At 42.9% G+C, this 17,644-nt stretch overlaps 1 protein-coding gene across 1 annotated transcript; it reads right to left on the bottom strand.

Moving 5' to 3' along the window:
* On the bottom strand, nucleotides 1-13,007 carry LOC124276935. The gene is made up of 5 exons (XM_046712593.1): nucleotides 12,950-13,007; nucleotides 2,228-2,418; nucleotides 1,500-1,733; nucleotides 793-910; nucleotides 1-113 (listed from the first exon to the last, which is right to left on the bottom strand). The coding sequence occupies exons 1-5, from the start codon at nucleotides 12,984-12,986 to the stop codon at nucleotides 1-3; spliced, it is 693 nt and encodes a 230-aa protein (XP_046568549.1). The 5' UTR covers nucleotides 12,987-13,007.
* Between the last annotated feature and the right edge of the window lie 4,637 nt (nucleotides 13,008-17,644).

Below are 17,644 nucleotides of genomic sequence, written 5' to 3'. Positions count from 1 at the left end.
CTATAGGTAATAGATGATGACAGGTGGTGAAGCGCCAAGAAGCCACATTAAGATGGACATCCTTCTTCCCCAGGTTGTCCCACCATTGTCCATGATGGGCGTGCAATCATCACCTAAAAATATTATACATATGTGAGAATTGGAAACAACTCACGAACTATATAAGCCAAATATTAACCAGTTGTAAAAGATGTAATAATATACATTCTTTAACGAACGTAACGGAACACAAGTTATAAGAGTAAATACCAAGTATTAGAAGAAAGATTGGCGACAGACATTCTAAACATTGTATCCAAGAACGTAGAACAAGTTACGATTAGAAATCGTCTGCATGATAGACACCGACGATTTGTGTTCCCCTCCCATTACGCGTGCTGCTAGTGAAAACACTGTGGAAAGTGCAAACCGTGATCCATATTGTACAAGAAGGGGGTTAATGTGTACTGCTATCGGGACAATATAATGACACCCTTTGATGTCCCGATTGCAAGGCGTGTTTTGTTGGTGAATAGGTTTTGGGTGATGGGGTGGTGTTCGTGGTGGAAACGACCGTGCCCAGCCTGACGAATATGCACTGCTCTCCTGCAGCAGCACCATAAACAGAAGAAGGTCATCAGGTCATCAGGTCACTTCCGAAGCTCTGAGGCTTCGTGAGTTCAAGACTGGGATGTCATACGCAAGATGTTCGTGGGAACCTGGTTTCCTGGGTCTGCTGCGTTAGCGCAGGCGCAACAGACCCAGGGAACCAGGCTGTGTTCGTGGCTGCACTGTGGGATGATCATGTCTTACCGCCATACGTATTCATCCAGTACCCCCCGTGCTCGTTGGCATGACAGATGAAGCAGGGGTCGTCTCCTCTGATTTCACCTTCACGTACACATTTCCCTTTATGTGTGCAGTATCCGCCCTAAATGTCAGAGTGGAAAGTGAGATGGGAAGATCACATTTAAGAAAATTTCTGAAAATGCTTATTTTCAAATATTCGTCAGGATTCCAATTATCAATACAACAAATTTAGTTCCGTCCACTTTACCACGAGTAATTATGAAATGTTTATTTCATATACAATTGTTAACGTTCCCAGAAATCTCGATTCTTCAGGCTTTGATAGAAAGTGCTATACATCGTAAGCTTTATATGTGAGCAAGTGAACGGTGTTTACTGTCAGTAATGTACCAATTTATATTACGGGTTGTCTTTCTTTGTGCTCCAGAAAGGAACCGATCATAATTTATGGCAAGAGGGGTGTAGATTATTTTCAAGGAAGAGCATGTACAATGTGAATGGCCCCCACCGCACCCCCAAATTTATTGTAGAAAGTGACTCCCCTGCATACTATGTACAAAATCAATGACACCCTTGTATGTGTGACCCTTTGTAAAATGGGTGACACCCCCATCATAACATCAACACCACCACCCCAGCCATAGGTTATGAAGGGTCCCTTATGATATATTTATACTAAATTTGAATCTAAATTAAAAGAGGGCATTAACCTGTACTCTCCATTCCATAGTGTCCGTGTCGACGGTGACGCATGTCGAGTCGTACACAAGGAACCGCAACTCATTACTGTAGGCGCGACCATCTTGAGACACTGACATATTGTAAGCCGTGACAACGTCGTCATCTCCGGGGTCTGGCGTTGTGCATGTCACCTCACTAATACTCTCGAACACTGCCCTTAGTGTTGTACTGACTGGAGCGGCCAAGTTTCCATCCCGTGTTACCTTTGTTTAATTACACAGTATTTGCATCAATAGCAAAACAGGCACATTTGATGTAATGTACAAGTTTAAGTTATTTCAGTTTTAGCAAGCGTGACACAATAATAAACTTATACAATGCCATTAATCATCACAAGACTACTCTGTTTCAACCATACGATGAGCTGGATATTGTCAGATGTTTAAAATCGTGCACATTAATATTCTATTAATAGGGCAGTGCAGTTAATCAGGCCTGCACGAGATAATCCAGTGATTGGCATCATGAAAATATTGGCATCATCCTCAATTAAGGTATGATTGGACACATCCAGCCAGGTCACGAAACATGACCATCTGTGCCATTCAGTGTTCATCGCTATAAATTAAACTCTTTACTTGGAGACCCCAGTGGTGTTGAAGTTAACTGAAAGTGACAACGATAGTCTCACTGGCTGATGTTCTTTAAAAAATATAAGAGTGGATCTTATGGTTTTCTATTTCCAATGACATCTTACCACATATTTCTTCATTTGACATTTTGAAGTTTCTTCACCACTAAAGATGTCACCCAACACCGCCATCTCTGCACACCTGCCCGTAGCTAGGTCACATGTACCTCCCTCGCTGTGGTCGACAAGAACAGGGGGAATGGACAAATCAACCGAACAGTCCCCTCCACCGAAGCCAGTGTCACAATGACACAGTCCTGGAATTATACGTATGTAATGGCCATGAATTCTGAACAAAGGAGGATAGACAAACAAATATAGCACAGGATGGCATGGCTCAGTAAGTCTATGCAAATTGCCTCCCTCAGGACTGACCGCAATCCTGAACGTAATCTGGTAATATGAGAGAGCGAGTGAGGTGAGTTAACATTTGACGTCACCTAGGCAATATTTAAGCCAAATAGTGACGGGAAAGGTTTTGCATACACAATAAATACAAGTTATTAAATAACCAGTCTTCGATCAAGGATTGTACAATAACTAAAATATTACAGATGGTGTTTAAAATTAGCATGTAAATCTAAAGCGATTTTATTTACGAAGACAAAATGCAATATAAAAACAGGCTATAGGTCGCCAACAACTGAAGGTAGGTCACCATACTAGGGACCACGGGGACTTACAGTGCAATTGCTACCTGCATGGACCCCAATTGGATTACACCATCCCTTCAGCTGCTGGCAATTGTGGGAAAATTTAGCCATAATTTAATATAATAAAAATACTACGTTGAAAAACCCTGGTAAGTTTAAATTTACTTTTGGGACTTTACCTACCCCTCCTCAGGAGGACAATAATTTTACGATACTTTAACCCCCTTAAGATACAGACACTCACAATCGCAGTTGTTAATTTATACTACCATTTATAAAATTCCATTTATTTATTTACAAAACATATTGTTCACAATGTATCTAATACTTCTATTTCATTAAAAACAAGTATTTAATGATAATTGATAATTAACCTTATAAAAGAGATCCTTAATTGTTTTGACATTCAAAAACGTATCCCTTTTCATGGACAAATCAATATAGTCAAGCACGTCTTGCATCGTCACATTGAGACCTCTTCAAATCTGGACTGACAACCCAAGTAGGTCTAACCGATATTTGCTTTACTTGATGTAATTTATTTATGCCTACTTGGAGATATATGATCTAATGGCAGCTTTGTAATCAGAGTAGTGGTGTCACAGATTTGTTAAGTGCTGCCCTAGCAGCAGCAAGATCAGCCATTATGTTACCAGAAATGCCAACGTGGCTGTGTAACCAACAAAAGACGATGTCGTATTGGTCAATAGCAAGATCATTATATAATTCAATAATTTTAATTAAAAGTGGGTGTTTACAGGATAGGTTTTGATAGCATGAAGGTACGAAAGAGTGTCAGTAAAGACTATATATTGTTTATATGTAGGGGTGTTTTTAAAATATATATTTATGAGTCGTTAATATGGCGTTTGCCTCAGCTGTGAAAAATAGAGCTGTTATCCGGTATTCTAGAAGAAATTGTTCTGATCCAATTACAGTGGCACAAGCCACTGCGCCACCTTCCTTTGGCCCATCTATAAATAAAGTTTTGTATGTATTATATTCACTTTTTCAATTGGTTAAATTCCCTTGTCTATATTGGAATTCATTTGTTTCTGATTTCTTGTAAGTTGTGTTAGGTCAACTTGTAGCTTCACCATTTGCCAAGGAGGAGACGAAAGAAGACAGGAAGGATATATATATTTTGCTAGCTCAAAGCCAACAGCAGAAAGGAAAGATTTGATTCTTATTCGTAGAGAAATAAGAGATGGCCTCTTGTTGAACAGATCCTCATGATAAGAATTAACAACGAAAGTTAAATGCAGGGTTAGAATCGTTTGAATATAGTTTTGGGATATACTGTAAGGATAATGTTATAATGACGTTGGTTAAGAGATGGCTCATCGGCTTCGACGTAGAGACTGTCAACAGGAGAAGTTCTAAAAGACCCAAGACAAAGTCTTAGACCTTGTAGGTGGTCAGAAACTAAAGGTTTTAGGTTGCTTTTGCAGGCTCCACCATATATATGATGGAGCTGTAATCAAGTTTCGAACGCATGGGTGATCTGTGTAAGTGTAAGTGTAGGAGGGTAGTTTGGCTCCTCCCTACTTTTGAATTAGAAACGATTTCCAACAAGGCATGTGACTTCAGGCATGTATATATTTTAAGTATTTAATATAGTAAAAAAGAAGAGTAACATTTAATAAAAGTGAAAAATAAGTTCCAAGAACCTTGCCTCCTTCCCAACCTTGATTGGTTTGCAATTTAAAAATAGTTCTGGGTCCTTAATCGGATTATTTTTTACAGAAATTTATACAGTTAGTTTTTAATTTCGAAAATTTAAAGACGTTTTCAGTTGACCATTTATGAATTTTGTTGAGAGATATTTTGTATCTGCCTCTTTATTGTATGCATATTTTTGCCACGGAAAGAAACATTAAAATCATCCAGAAAAAGGGAACCATCTACTGAATCCTTTAAGACCGTTCAAAGACCGTTTAATTTTATATTGAACGGCGTTACAGACAAAATACTGCCTTGTGGGACATCCTGATACTGATTGTAATGGTTAGACAGAGTTTTACCTACTTGGACTTGAAAAGAGGTAATAGACCTCTCAAACCACAAGCATGTAATTCAACAGTTCTTTTCTTTTTTTTCGGACACTACATTGTGTATTAGTAATTAACTTTATTGGTTTCCAAATACCAAACTGATATATTATTAACGATTCTTTTCCGTGGTTTTACAGACACAACAGAAGTTGGTCTGTAATTTAAAGGATCACTATCATTCGCCAAGTTTTGGTATAGGGACAACAGGCTTACTTGCCTGCTTTCACATTCATTTTAAACCATGGTTTGGTGAATATGTGGACTTGTAGAGGACTTTGGTATACTTTGGTCAGCAATGTTGGTAAGTATATCTGAGAACATCTCTTCGCTTTTCATGGAAATACATCATTGTTTACATTGATCAGTACAGATTGTCTTATATATTCACTGATCAGCCCTGGTGAAGTTCCTGCTTGGTAAAAGTGGATCATCACCAGGGTTGATTGTTTTGGGACTGGTGGGAAGAGGTCACTCCACATAGGTCATAATAGACCATCCATTCAAATTCATTATACAAGATGGAGTTAGCGAGTGACAGATCCAGGGAAGAATATGTTCCCGTAGCTGGATGTAAATATGTGCTTGTATCGTCGTTAAATATACATAGGTTATTATCTGAAATGAATTCTTCAAGGATTTGACCTTTATTGTTTGTATGGGCACTTCCAAGCGGGTTGTGTCTGTTATGATGGCCCATGATGAGACATGGCTTCGGAAGTTGATCATACAGATTTTGAAGTTCTGATTGTTCAATGTTAGAAGGAGGGATATACAAGCTGCACAATTTCAGGGCAATATGCAGAGTCAGAGTCACTTTAACAGCTACAGTTTGAGATTGGCACTTAAAGGGACAGGGCTACGATAATACCCTGCAGTACCAGAATAGAAGCACCTCCAGTTGCTTCATCTCCTGGAGGAGAAAAGAAGTCATAGGAAATGTCTTATATCAATACGATTTAAGATAGGTTTACTGAAAACAAAATGTCGATGGTTTGAAATCTTGTATTCGTAACTGTAAATCATTATAATTATTCTTTATTTCTCTACAAATTCACTGAACAATGGTATTTCAGCTACTCATGGAGGCTCAGCTGAAGATCGTGAGTTGAAGTGGTGTCTACTCCAACGGACTGAGGGATTGACCTCCATCTCCAAAGGTCCAAATTGATTCTGACTCTGTGTTGATTCTGTGGCACATTCTGGTTCAGATGGTGGATCTACTGAAAGCCGTGATGTGATACTCTCTGTCAGGGAGGACGATACATTGATACATTGATACATTGAAGATGTCCATTTGAAAGCGTTTGCTGTGGGCCCGACGGACACCTCCGATGGACTCAAGAGTGACTGGAATCGAGTTGTCTTTAGTGATGAATCAAGATTTACCCTCAGATTCGCTGATGATAGGTGTAAATGTAGGAAAATCATTGGTGGTATGCGGTTGTGAGAGTTGCGGTTGTGAGAGTTGAGGCCGCTTTGGGCGCAAGTGGAAAGGGAGCGCATGGCATATTGGATGCGATGAGATGCAGTGCCAGTTGTGACCTCGGGATGTTTCTCCTTGCGTTTGATTGTAATTTCAAGTTGACATGTGTGATTTGCGATGTTTTTATGAGGCCCTCGACAGGTCTCCGTAAATAAACTATTTGACACCAAGCTGTCTTGCGTTCTATGCTCATGGGATATAAGTTTTCAACCAACGACAGACCGTTAAAGTAAAAACATTACATGGATCATCCGTCTGATGTGAGTAAAACAGTTTCTCAGATGTGAGTAGCTTCATTGAACACTTTGTAGTGAACTTTTATCTGTGAATGAGAAAGCTTATTTCTTATTACCGACGTGTGCCGTGAAGTTTGTACACGATATACCTCCAGCTGTAACCATGACTGTTTTAGGATTCAAGTGACTCGTCCGATGCAATTCTGACTGTAATGTGGTATTACAGAATAATAACAGAAATTGCATATGCATAACGGTGTCTGACAACAGTGCATGACTATCAACATGAGTGACAGTATATATCTGGTCTGAAATCCAGCCACAGTCGTAAATCTCGTGCTGATGCGGCAGCAGATGTGGCAGCGTTAAAGGTAAAGTTACAGTATGTTGGTAATGAAGAAAACAAGATCTGAAGTGGAAAGAGTTAAAACTATGAAACATCTAGCAATAGCAGAAGCTAGACTGTTTGCACTTCTACTCAAGCTGATCTGGAAAAATACAATTCCGTATGGCAGGGATGATTCAGACGTATTTCACAAGTTCATAAACACGTATCTAAGACCCAGGATGCAATGGATAATGTTAAAATATATGTTGAGTCTCTCCTTACACCTGAATCAGACACATGTTGTTGACTCTTCACCACAGTTGAACACTCCTATAATTCAGAGAGCAAGCAGAAATCTTGAGGCAGAAAACTCAAGACCTACCCCAGGTCTACTTGCGTCTACAAAACTTGATGCATCTGCCAAGGAATTTGTTCCACAGGATGTGGCAGATATAACAAGATCCTTTGCACAACAGATTAACCTAAGCCGATTACCTCCACCCGAACTAGGCATCTTTTACGGGAGACCTCTAATGTTCCCAAGTTGGAAATGAGCTTTGAGACATTAATAGAAGGTCCAGTCATTCCTTCATGCGATCGCATACACTATTTGAAGCAATATTTGGGCCGTGCAGCCAAGGAGGCAGTAGAAGGTTACATTCTCTTGTGTACAGATTAAATCATATAACTAAGCCAGAGCGCTTTTGGATAAAACGTTTCGGTAATGCCTTCATTGTAGCCAATGCTTTCCGAGACATGCTAGACGCATGGACCAAAATTGTGGGGGCGTGCTGGCCTTGCACTCCACAAGTTTGCTGATTTTCTAAAACAATGTGAAATCGCTATGAAGACAATCATTAGCCTAAATGTTCTAAATGATGACCATGAAAAGCAAAAGATCCAACAAAAGTTTGTTACCAGAGTGGTTGACATACAGATGGGGTCGGATTGTGTGCACGTGGCGAGAGCAACACTGTTCATTTCCTCCGTTCTGTGACTTTTATGGCTAAGGAAGCTGACATTGCTTGTGAACCTGTAACCTCTTTCCTTGCTACAAAGCCACACAGGAAATCGTATTCTGAACCCATGAAATTCCACAGAGAGCTGCACCAGCAGCACGTTTTCTACTGTGGTCACAGCTCCACAAGGGAAAGACAATGTACTGAAATGTCCCTTTTGTGACAAGGGGCATGATACTGAAAAATGTAGGTTGTTCCTGGATAAGTGGATAAGCCAATAAGGGAACGGAAGGAGAGAGAAGTGGTTGCGTTTTGGATGCCTTCAGGAAGGACATAGATCACGTGACTGTAAGCAACGTAAAATGTGTTCTACTTGTTCCAAGTTCCATCCTACTTCTCTAGCCACTTAATCAAACAAACTCTGTGAAAGCAACTAGCGCTCATTCAAGTGTCTCTTACAACAACAGTGGACAGGGCGGCAAGTGTTCAATGATAGTGCCAGTTTGGGTATCTCATTGTGAGCAGCCTGAACATGAAAGACTTGTTTATGCATCTAGTCGACAATACAATCGGACACAATCTTTGTGCTGAACAGTGTCTGTGATGTTTTGAACCCTTCCATGAATCTGATGTTATCTACCATGTCATCTGAGGATCCAGAAAAAGATAGCAAAAGGATTAGTTGTCTAATTGTGCGTGGATTTAATTGTGAGGTTAAGATTTCTTTGCTTACAACGTACTCAAGGGAAATCATGCCTGCAAACAAAGACCACATTCCATCTCCTGTGAAGGCGTGATTATGGCGTGATTATGGCCTCATTTGCAGAAAGTTGCAGATGAGCTTTTGACATTGAAGTTCGCCTATTAATAGGTTACAACTGTTCCCGTGAAGTCATTCCTTTTGTCAACGATAATGAGCCTTATGGAGAGCGAACTGACGTCGGCTGGGGCATAGTGGGAATAGTTGACCACAGCCAAGTTGAGAACTGCGATGATATTGGAACAAGCCATAGAGTATTGGCATGCGAAGTTCCTTATAAGTTGCGTGTGCCTACGATGGAGAAATGTCCAACGAGTCTTTGTGTCACTCCAGACAACGGTAAAAGAGGAGTTTGTGCCACGCAGTGCGACACAAATGATGGAACTTGATTTCAGTGAACAAAGGTCTGAACATGTGGTGTTGTCCTGTGATGACAGGAAATTCCTTTCAAAGATGAAGGAAAGCATCCATCAAAGAGATGCCAATCACTATGAGTGTGCACTACCATCCAGAAACTCTAAACCAAAGTTTCCAAACAACAAATCAGTGGTCTTGCAAAGGTTGATGCAACTGAAAAAACGGTTTCTGATGAACCCCAAATACTGGAAGGATTTTGCCACCTTTATGCAAAATATCATCAAGTCATTATCTGGACATGCGGAGCAGGTACCAGCTTTTGAGCTCAGTGATGATAATGTGTTGTATCTTCCTCAACACGGACTATATAACCCCCAAAACCAGGACAAATCAGAGTGGTCTTTGACTGTAGTGTGCGATATTGTGAAGAATCACTCAATGATCACTTGTTATGGGGACCCGACTTGATCAATGCTTTGGTTGGAGTTCTTTGTCTGTTTGGAAAGGTGCAAGTTGACATAATGTGCGATATTGAGCAGATGTTTCATCAATTCAAGGTTGATGAATGTGATCGAAATTATCTTAGATTCCTTTGGAGGGACACACAGGATCTAAAAGGACAACCTACTGAATCCAGAATGACCGTCAATTTGTTTGGTGCAACTTCAGCCTGAAACAATTTGCTAATGATTACGAGGATGATTGTGGTGTGGATTCTGCAAACTTCCTACGAACGAATTTTTATGTGGATGATGGGTTGGCATCAGTACCTACTACAGAGGAGGCTGTAGATTTGATCAATAAAACCAAGGACATTTGCGCCCACCCCAAAGATGTTATTGCTCATCTTACTACAGAAGACAAGGCAAGTGGAATGAAGAACATTAACCTGTCGACAGATTCTCTACCTGTGGAAAGAGCATTAGGTGTCACATGGTGCATCGAGTCAGATACGCTGCAGTTCAGGATCATATTGCAAGATCAACCGCTCAGAGCGGCGTGGTATATTGTCTGGGGTCAGCTCGATCTATGACCGGCTGGGTTTCATCGCTCCAGTAATTGGAAGTGGAAAGCAATTCTACAACAGATGTGCTGGGACAGTGCAGACTGGGATGATCTGTTGGCACACATTCTGAAACAAAAATGGGACCAGAGGCAAAATGACTTGTTTCTTCTGAAAACCGTTAAGGTCGAACGATGCAACAAGCCTAAAAGACTTTGGGGAAGTGCAAAGCTGTGAAATGCACCACTTCTCCTATGCAAGCCCTGAAGGTTACTGTCAGTGTTCTCATCTGAGAATGACAGATGGCAAAGACAGCATTCACTGCACCTTTGTCATGGGAAGGCTCGCGATCGCGACTTTGAAGACAGTGACAATTCCCAGTCTATCGACTGATGTAACAGATTTGCAGTGGCGGAACGTGTGATAGTTAAAATGGTTCAAGAAGAATCATTTCCTGATGAGGTCAAAACTCTGAAAACCATGATGACATCTGAGAAATCTGACAGACAGTGTGCGAAAAGACAGTAAGAATGCTCTGAAGGAACAAGTCCAATGTACAAACTTAACCCCTTACCTTGATGCTGATGGTATTGTGTGCGAGTCGGAGGTCGAATTCACCAAGCTGAATTGTCTGATAATTTGAGGCATCCCGTGATTGTGCCAAAGAACCACCACATCACAAATCTCATTATAATGTGATTGTCATGAGAGATTCGAACATCAGGGACGAGGAATGTCAAGTAATCCAATCCGATCAACCGAGGATACTGGATAATTGGCTGTGGATAAGCAGTCTCACACTTCATCTCGAAATGTGTGCGGTGTAGGTAATATAGAGCTTCTGTGCTGGATCAGAAAAATGGCTGACCTTCCAACTGACGGAATGAAGAAAACACCACCATTTTTGACCTATTGGTCCTTTCTACCTAAAGGAAAACAGGAAAGAGCTGAAGAGGTACAGCGTCTTGTTCACCTGTCTAGTAGGCAGATCTATTCACGTCAAGACAACAAATTCTCTGTGCACCCGATTCTTTCATTAACTCCCCTGCGTCGTTTTATAGCCATCGTGGACCTATTCGTGAACTGCTGATGCAACCAAGGTACTAACTTTGTTGGAGCCAAGAGAGAATTTGAAGAGGAACTTGTGAAGGACTTCCCTCTTAAGGAAAACTGTGATTACTTCTCATTCGGCAAGTCACATGGGGAGAGTATGGGACCGCATGAGATCTGCACTGTTCGCGAGCTACTGTCACCTCTCATGGATACAGCCGGTGGGCAACTGGGCGATGAAGGGACTACGAACCCTTATGTCGGAAGCTATGGCAATAGTCAACAGCCGACCTTTGACTGTGGAGCATCTCAATGACCCACTATCTTCAGAACCCTGACACCCAATCATCTCTTGACGTTGAAAACTAAAATCATCCTGCCACCACCAGGACAGTTTCAACGAACAGTCACGTACTCGAAAGCAGTGGCGACGTGTGCAACATCTTGCAGATGAATTTTGGCATCGTTGGAGGCATGAATTCTTGCAAACACTACAAATTACGACAAAAGTGGCTGCGACCAAGATCTCTCCAAGTTGGGGACATTGTGCTAGTCATAAAGACGAGAATTTGCCTCGTAATCATTGGCAGGTTGCTCGTTTATGTCACGTCTATGCTGATGAGGACAAACATGTTCGCAAAGTCAGGGTAGTGGTTAGGGATAGGTCTCTTAGTGCAAAGGAAAACGAACCAGCACTGTGACATATCTGGACTGACTGACTGTCTGAGTTTGGTTTTACGCCGCTTTTAGCAATATTCCAGCAACATCATGGTGGGGGACACCAGAAATGGGCTTCACACATTGTGCCCATGTGGGGATTCGAACCCGGGTCTTAGGCGACATATCTGGAGAGACGAATCCAGAAGTTGGTTCTGTTACTTGAATCAGAAGATTGAACTTTAGTTTGGTTATGCTGTGTATGACCTTTGCATATTGTTTCAGGAGCAAAGACTTGTTTGTGCCCTCTGTTACCGAACAGAACATTGAATATATTATTTGGATCATCTTATGTAATGTAACTCTTTAGCTTTATGACCTTCATTTTTGGAAATTAGTGATACTAATTTGGGAGGAGTGTAAATGTAGGAAAATTATTGGTGGTATGTGGTTGTGCGAAGCTGCGGCCCTTTGCTAGGAAGTGGAAAAGGAGCATATGGCTGCAATGTGATCGCGGTGCCAGTTGTGTGTGATTCTCCATGCGATTGTAGTTTCAAATGTGCGATTTGCAATGTTTAGATCCTCAATGTTTTACGATGCCACGACAGGTCTCTGTAAATACACTATTGGACACCAAGCTTTGACTGCGATCTATGATCATGGGATTTAAGTTTTCGCATCCAACGACAGGATGAGGAGTGTGGTGGCGATGCGTGAACGTAACGATCAGTGTTGTGTACAGGAAGTTGGCAGATTTGGGAGCGAAAGTGTCGAGGTTTGGGGCTCTTTCTGTGGGATTGCCCGTTCCCGACTTCTGGGAACCTTAATGCTGCAGGTTACCGCGACCAGATGTTAGCCCCCGATCTTATTCCATTAATGGCAGCATGGTCCAATTCTGCACTTTCAACATGAAAGTGTTGCCAACATGCCAGACTCCATACAGCCGTCTTCACCAGGAAGTACCTGCAGAGCGCAGGAATCAACGTTGACTGGCCGTCAAAACCGCTTCGATTTCAATCTAATTGAGCATATCTGGGAAACTCTTGGTAGACGTATCTCGCACTCTCAAGAACCAACCCGGAATCTTGGTGTTGTTTTGCAGGAACAATGGCGCCAACTCCCCTATAATGTGTTTGTAGCAAATGAGATTTATGTGTATCCTCAAATGACACATATATGAAACAAAATTTTATTATATTCAGCTTTGATATTGGTGGGATATTGCGAAGTGAACGTCTTATTACTCACCGTCATTGCAGGTACCTCTTCCATTACAATCATGCATACATGTGTCTTTTGTTATTTTTATCAAAGATGGATGGTTCACCAGCCGTCATTAGACTCTCGGAGGGCAGGGTTGAGCATGGCTTCACTTACACATTTCACGCGTACGCTTTTCCAACGCCATAGAAGTAAAATCTGTAGTACCGCTGAGCTACGAAAGTAATGTAATCTTCTCAGTAACCTACTAACCTGCACATATACAAATATTTGATTCTTGTGTGTCACACATCAACATATTTTATAACAACATGTACAATTTACACGACCTGGAACGCACAGATTCGTCATAGAGAAAACACCTTGCCACACAAGTGTTTGTTATCTAACGATGTCGATTCCCAAGTTGAAACAACAAGTTAACATACCAGAATTCGGGCTGATAGCCACAAACAACAAGGACATGTGATGCAATAAACAGTTGTATTCTAGAGTCACCTACGCTTACAAATTGTTACGTAGAGATTCCGAGGTTGAAACTACAAAATATCTGGGAATCAGTTGGTAAAATATGTCCTTGTGAAACAACAAAAATAGGATAGAATGGCATATGATTAACAAGTGCATCTCTAAAAATTAACAAAGTTTCCAAATCACAACACAGAAAGTACAGTAAAAATCTAAATAAAGCGGCAATAAAATTCAAGGGCAGATTGGTATCATAAACAGTGATTACAGTGTTGATATATTCATCTGACTGTTTCTGCTCTTCTGGTATATACGGTATCACTCTGCCCCTCATCTCTTATTACATTTGAAGCTATAAGAACAGCTTTGTATGTGATGATCATACCCAGGATACTCTCTTTAGCCTTTTCTTCTGTCTCCGAGAGTTTAATATTACCATCATTGTCTATATTGCTGTAAACACATGGTACTGTGGGGTCCACATCGACCCGTCTTGTAACAGAGAGTACATCAGTGCCAGAAACAACCAAAGTATTCGTACATGGTGTGTGTCTCAGCGTCGTAGCCGTTCACCATGCATTGACTGCCATCAGCACAGTTAAAGCCTACTTCTCCGCCATTACGGGCATGCTGGGTGTGGAGGTCGGGGTGTTGGTGCATGACCCAGTTGAGCCAGTGGAGACACTGCAGAGAGTAGCTGCGCTGGGGGCGATAACCTTGCAGAGGTATGATGGCGATGGTGCGGTGTTCCAAAAACAGTTTTCAGAAGGCTAGCATGCAAGCCATGGGTTATGTCACTGCTTCAGAGAAAGGGTCCACGTCTTTTTTTGTTGGATTAACATGTTGTGGAATGCAGCACAGCCTTGACGCAAAATGTCAATATCACTCTGGCAGTAGTTCAGCAATTCCTCTTCCAGATCAAAGACAGACCCTTCAGCCACGCGTGCGTCATACCAGGCCAAGAAAGCTCGTTCGGCAGGAAACATACCGTCAGGATCGTAGGTAGACGGGAGGATAAGGGACCCACATAGCCTTGGTGAGCTTCGGTGTTGAAGTGAGGAAAGTAACCTTTCTTGAGTTCCGTCACGTCAAGGCAAACGTTTTTGAAACTGCTTCAGAGCCATCGTGAGGACAGTGAGTGAATTTTGAAGACGAGATGCACCACGTTCATCTGCAAGATGTGATTCCCTCATAGTATGATCCGGGTTGCTTTCACCAAATGTTGATGGAAGTACTGTTGGAGCAAATGTCCATCATACCCACGGTAGTTGTGTGCAATGACCAAAAACTTGTCATCATCAATGGTAGGGGAAATGTCCTCATAGTCTTCGTCGCCTTGTTCCTCGTCCGCCTTGTTGTTCTACATCATCATCGGGTTCTAGTGATGGTTTGGATTGTTTGGAGGCTCGGGCTGACGACGACTGGTGTGGTGCCTCACGTTTCTTTTTGTTTTGTTTCTTTTCCGCCAGACTCATCAGTCAGTCGCCCATGTCCTTCAAGGTCGTAGATCCCCGAAACACTTTGATGTGGCTAGGCCCTTCTCCTTCCTCACGCCAGGGACACTTTTCACAAAGTTGATCCGAGGCCTTGGAAATACATTTTCCACATCCCAGATGCACCCCACACAAATTGGGAACATGATTACCTTGATCTTGGGTACAATCAAAATCATAGAAGATGAACTCACGCTGTTGTCGTTCTTTGTCTTCATCCTTGTTTTCACCGTCTTCATCTTGTGTGAGTGGTTTGATGACGGTCATGTAGCACTGATGGTTGGGTTCCAAGAGTTCTTTGCAGATCTTGCAGTTACGATTCGTGCCGCACTGGTGGTTGGCCCATGCCCTGGATTTTTCTCACGTTGACTTTGGCTAGGCATCGATGACAAGTGTGGATGGTGGAGCAGGTGCTGGGTTGCTTGGCGGAGGCCGTCCAATGGCGTTGAAAGCAGTAAGGGTCCTCCATTGTCCACGTCGCCACAGAATCCAGGCCATCGACACCAGTGGCATTGCAATTCTCGGGTGCAGCGATGATTTTCAGGGGTGCTGCATCCTTGGTTACAGATTTCACAGTAGTAGTTATAGCCTGTAAAAGCTGTCTTGGATGTAATGACTTCGTAATGCTGATGGATCTTGGTGAGTTGAGGCACTTCACTCTTGTACAGCAGCCGATTCATGACATCTTGGGAGTAGATTTTGAGTTGGTAGTAAGGCGCCAAACGTTGACTGAACAGCTCCCACGTGGCACGTCCAGTACAAGGCCCTTCGGAGATCTTGAGTTGACAAATAAAGCCCTTGGCGGCCTTCAGTTGAACTGGACTGCAACTATCACAAAGTTGTTTCCATTCCTTCGTCCATTCCTTGGTCACAGGATCGGGTTTGTGTTCATGGTGACTGGCTACGACCAGGGCACGGGCAAAGCAGAGTTGATCATCATTCTTGATTTTGTACGATGCATTGTTTCCTTACCAGGAAAGAGTGTAAGCCGATGATGTGCCTTGCCCGTCTGTGCCCCTGGCTTATACGATCATGATCTTCTAAATGCAGTAAGTATATATCCATGGTCTCATCGATATACAAGTCGTGGTTACTTTGCTGTACTTTTTCCACTTCGGCCATGATGTGTTCCCCCTGGAGGTCACCCATCTGCTGTAATGTTATTGAGATATCAGAATCCAGGGCTGGGTGTTTCAGGATCAATCCCACGCAATCACCATCCTGGCCGCTCACATTGTTTCTCAGGTCTAACAAAACAGCATCAAACTGCTCTCTGAGAACGACGGGGTGGTCTTCAGGTTGTTGACGCTGCAACCAAGCTGGATTGAACTTCAGCTTATAGCGATGAGTGTTGGCTCGGAACTTCTTGCGTGTTAGTAGGGACGTCGGCTCCAACCGGTAGGGCACAGAACTCTTCAAGTTCTTCTTCTTCTTCCTCTGCTTCATTAATTCGTGGTGACTGCATGGTGAGAACTGACAAGACCCACGCTGAGCCTAGTTTATATAGCCAACCTCACCCTCTGACGTCACAATCGGTCGTCCTTAGTGTGGCAGTGCGCACCATGAGCTCATTTGTTTTTTTTATATGAATGACGTCATACCCTGGAAGCATGCAAACGCCTCCCGCCTCTGCCTCTTCCTTCCGTTGCCGCCTGTGGGAAACAGATGACCACAGTTATCTGCACTGTCCCAAGGTGACCTGTACCGAGTGTGGTGTTCAAGGCCATAGTCATTGCGTATGTCCCAAGAAGGCCAAGGACAACAACAAGCACGATAACAACACCTGCTACAACTGTGGAAAAAACGAAGGTCATGTCAGTTACGACTGCCCACATCCCTGCCGCCACTGTGGTAAAGAGGACCATAAGAGAATGAACTGCACCAACAAGGCCCAGAAACGTGCGGCTCCCGTCAACCAGTCAGCTCAACCGCCAAAGAAAGTGGGTAAACATGAAGACAATCGTCTACTGACTCTACTCCATGACAAGGTCATCCTCGTTCAAGACCGTATAGACACCATGCACTCTCTACTTCAACGGGTCTTGGAGTTTGTTGAACCCATGGACGATTCCAGCAGCACGACCTCCAGTGGACCACCTTCGCGACAATAGATACCTCGGTGATGTCTCACCCACCCATGCCAACGGCCCTTTTCAGGGCCACCAACCCTGCTCGAAAGAAAACCTGAGTGACAAAGCTTGAACCACACTTCTCTAGGCACGCCATTGTTTTCCACGCACGCCATCGCCCTCACCACTCTCCCTCCCTCCCTCCCTCCCTCCCACTCTCTCTCCCTCCCTCCCTCTCTCTCTCCCTCCCTCTCCTTCCCGTCCGTCTGCCATCTTGCATTGCGTCTACGCTCGCGAGATCCTGCGAGATTCCACAAGATCCCACCGGATGGGCCGCCATCTTGAACAGGGTGTCCTCGGAGGTGACGTCATGGGGATGCGCGCGCACGCCGGAACCGGACGTGACGTCATCACGATGCGTGCACACACCGGAAACGGAAGCACCGGAACTCAATCCTTACATTATAATTTGTTCTCCTAAGGGCTTACATTATAACTGTTATCAAAGCTTTGTGCACATTACATTATTCGACCAGGGAACGAGTCTTCTTGCCGGTTACGGAAAAGCCCATTTGTGCTGTATTTAAAGCGTCATGCAGTATGCTTAAAGTAACAGTCACTGTAAGCATTTACTCAGATGAATAATGAATGTAGCTGTAAGACATCAATTCTACCGATATCAAACTCGAGCC

The sequence above is a fragment of the Haliotis rubra genome, unplaced genomic scaffold, assembly GCF_003918875.1.
Source record: "Haliotis rubra isolate DU_JTF1 unplaced genomic scaffold, ASM391887v1 Scf216, whole genome shotgun sequence".
Classification (NCBI taxonomy): domain Eukaryota; kingdom Metazoa; phylum Mollusca; class Gastropoda; order Lepetellida; family Haliotidae; genus Haliotis; species Haliotis rubra.
The sequence above is the reverse complement of the archived record's forward strand: the minus strand, read 5'-3'. Positions and strand labels throughout refer to the sequence as shown.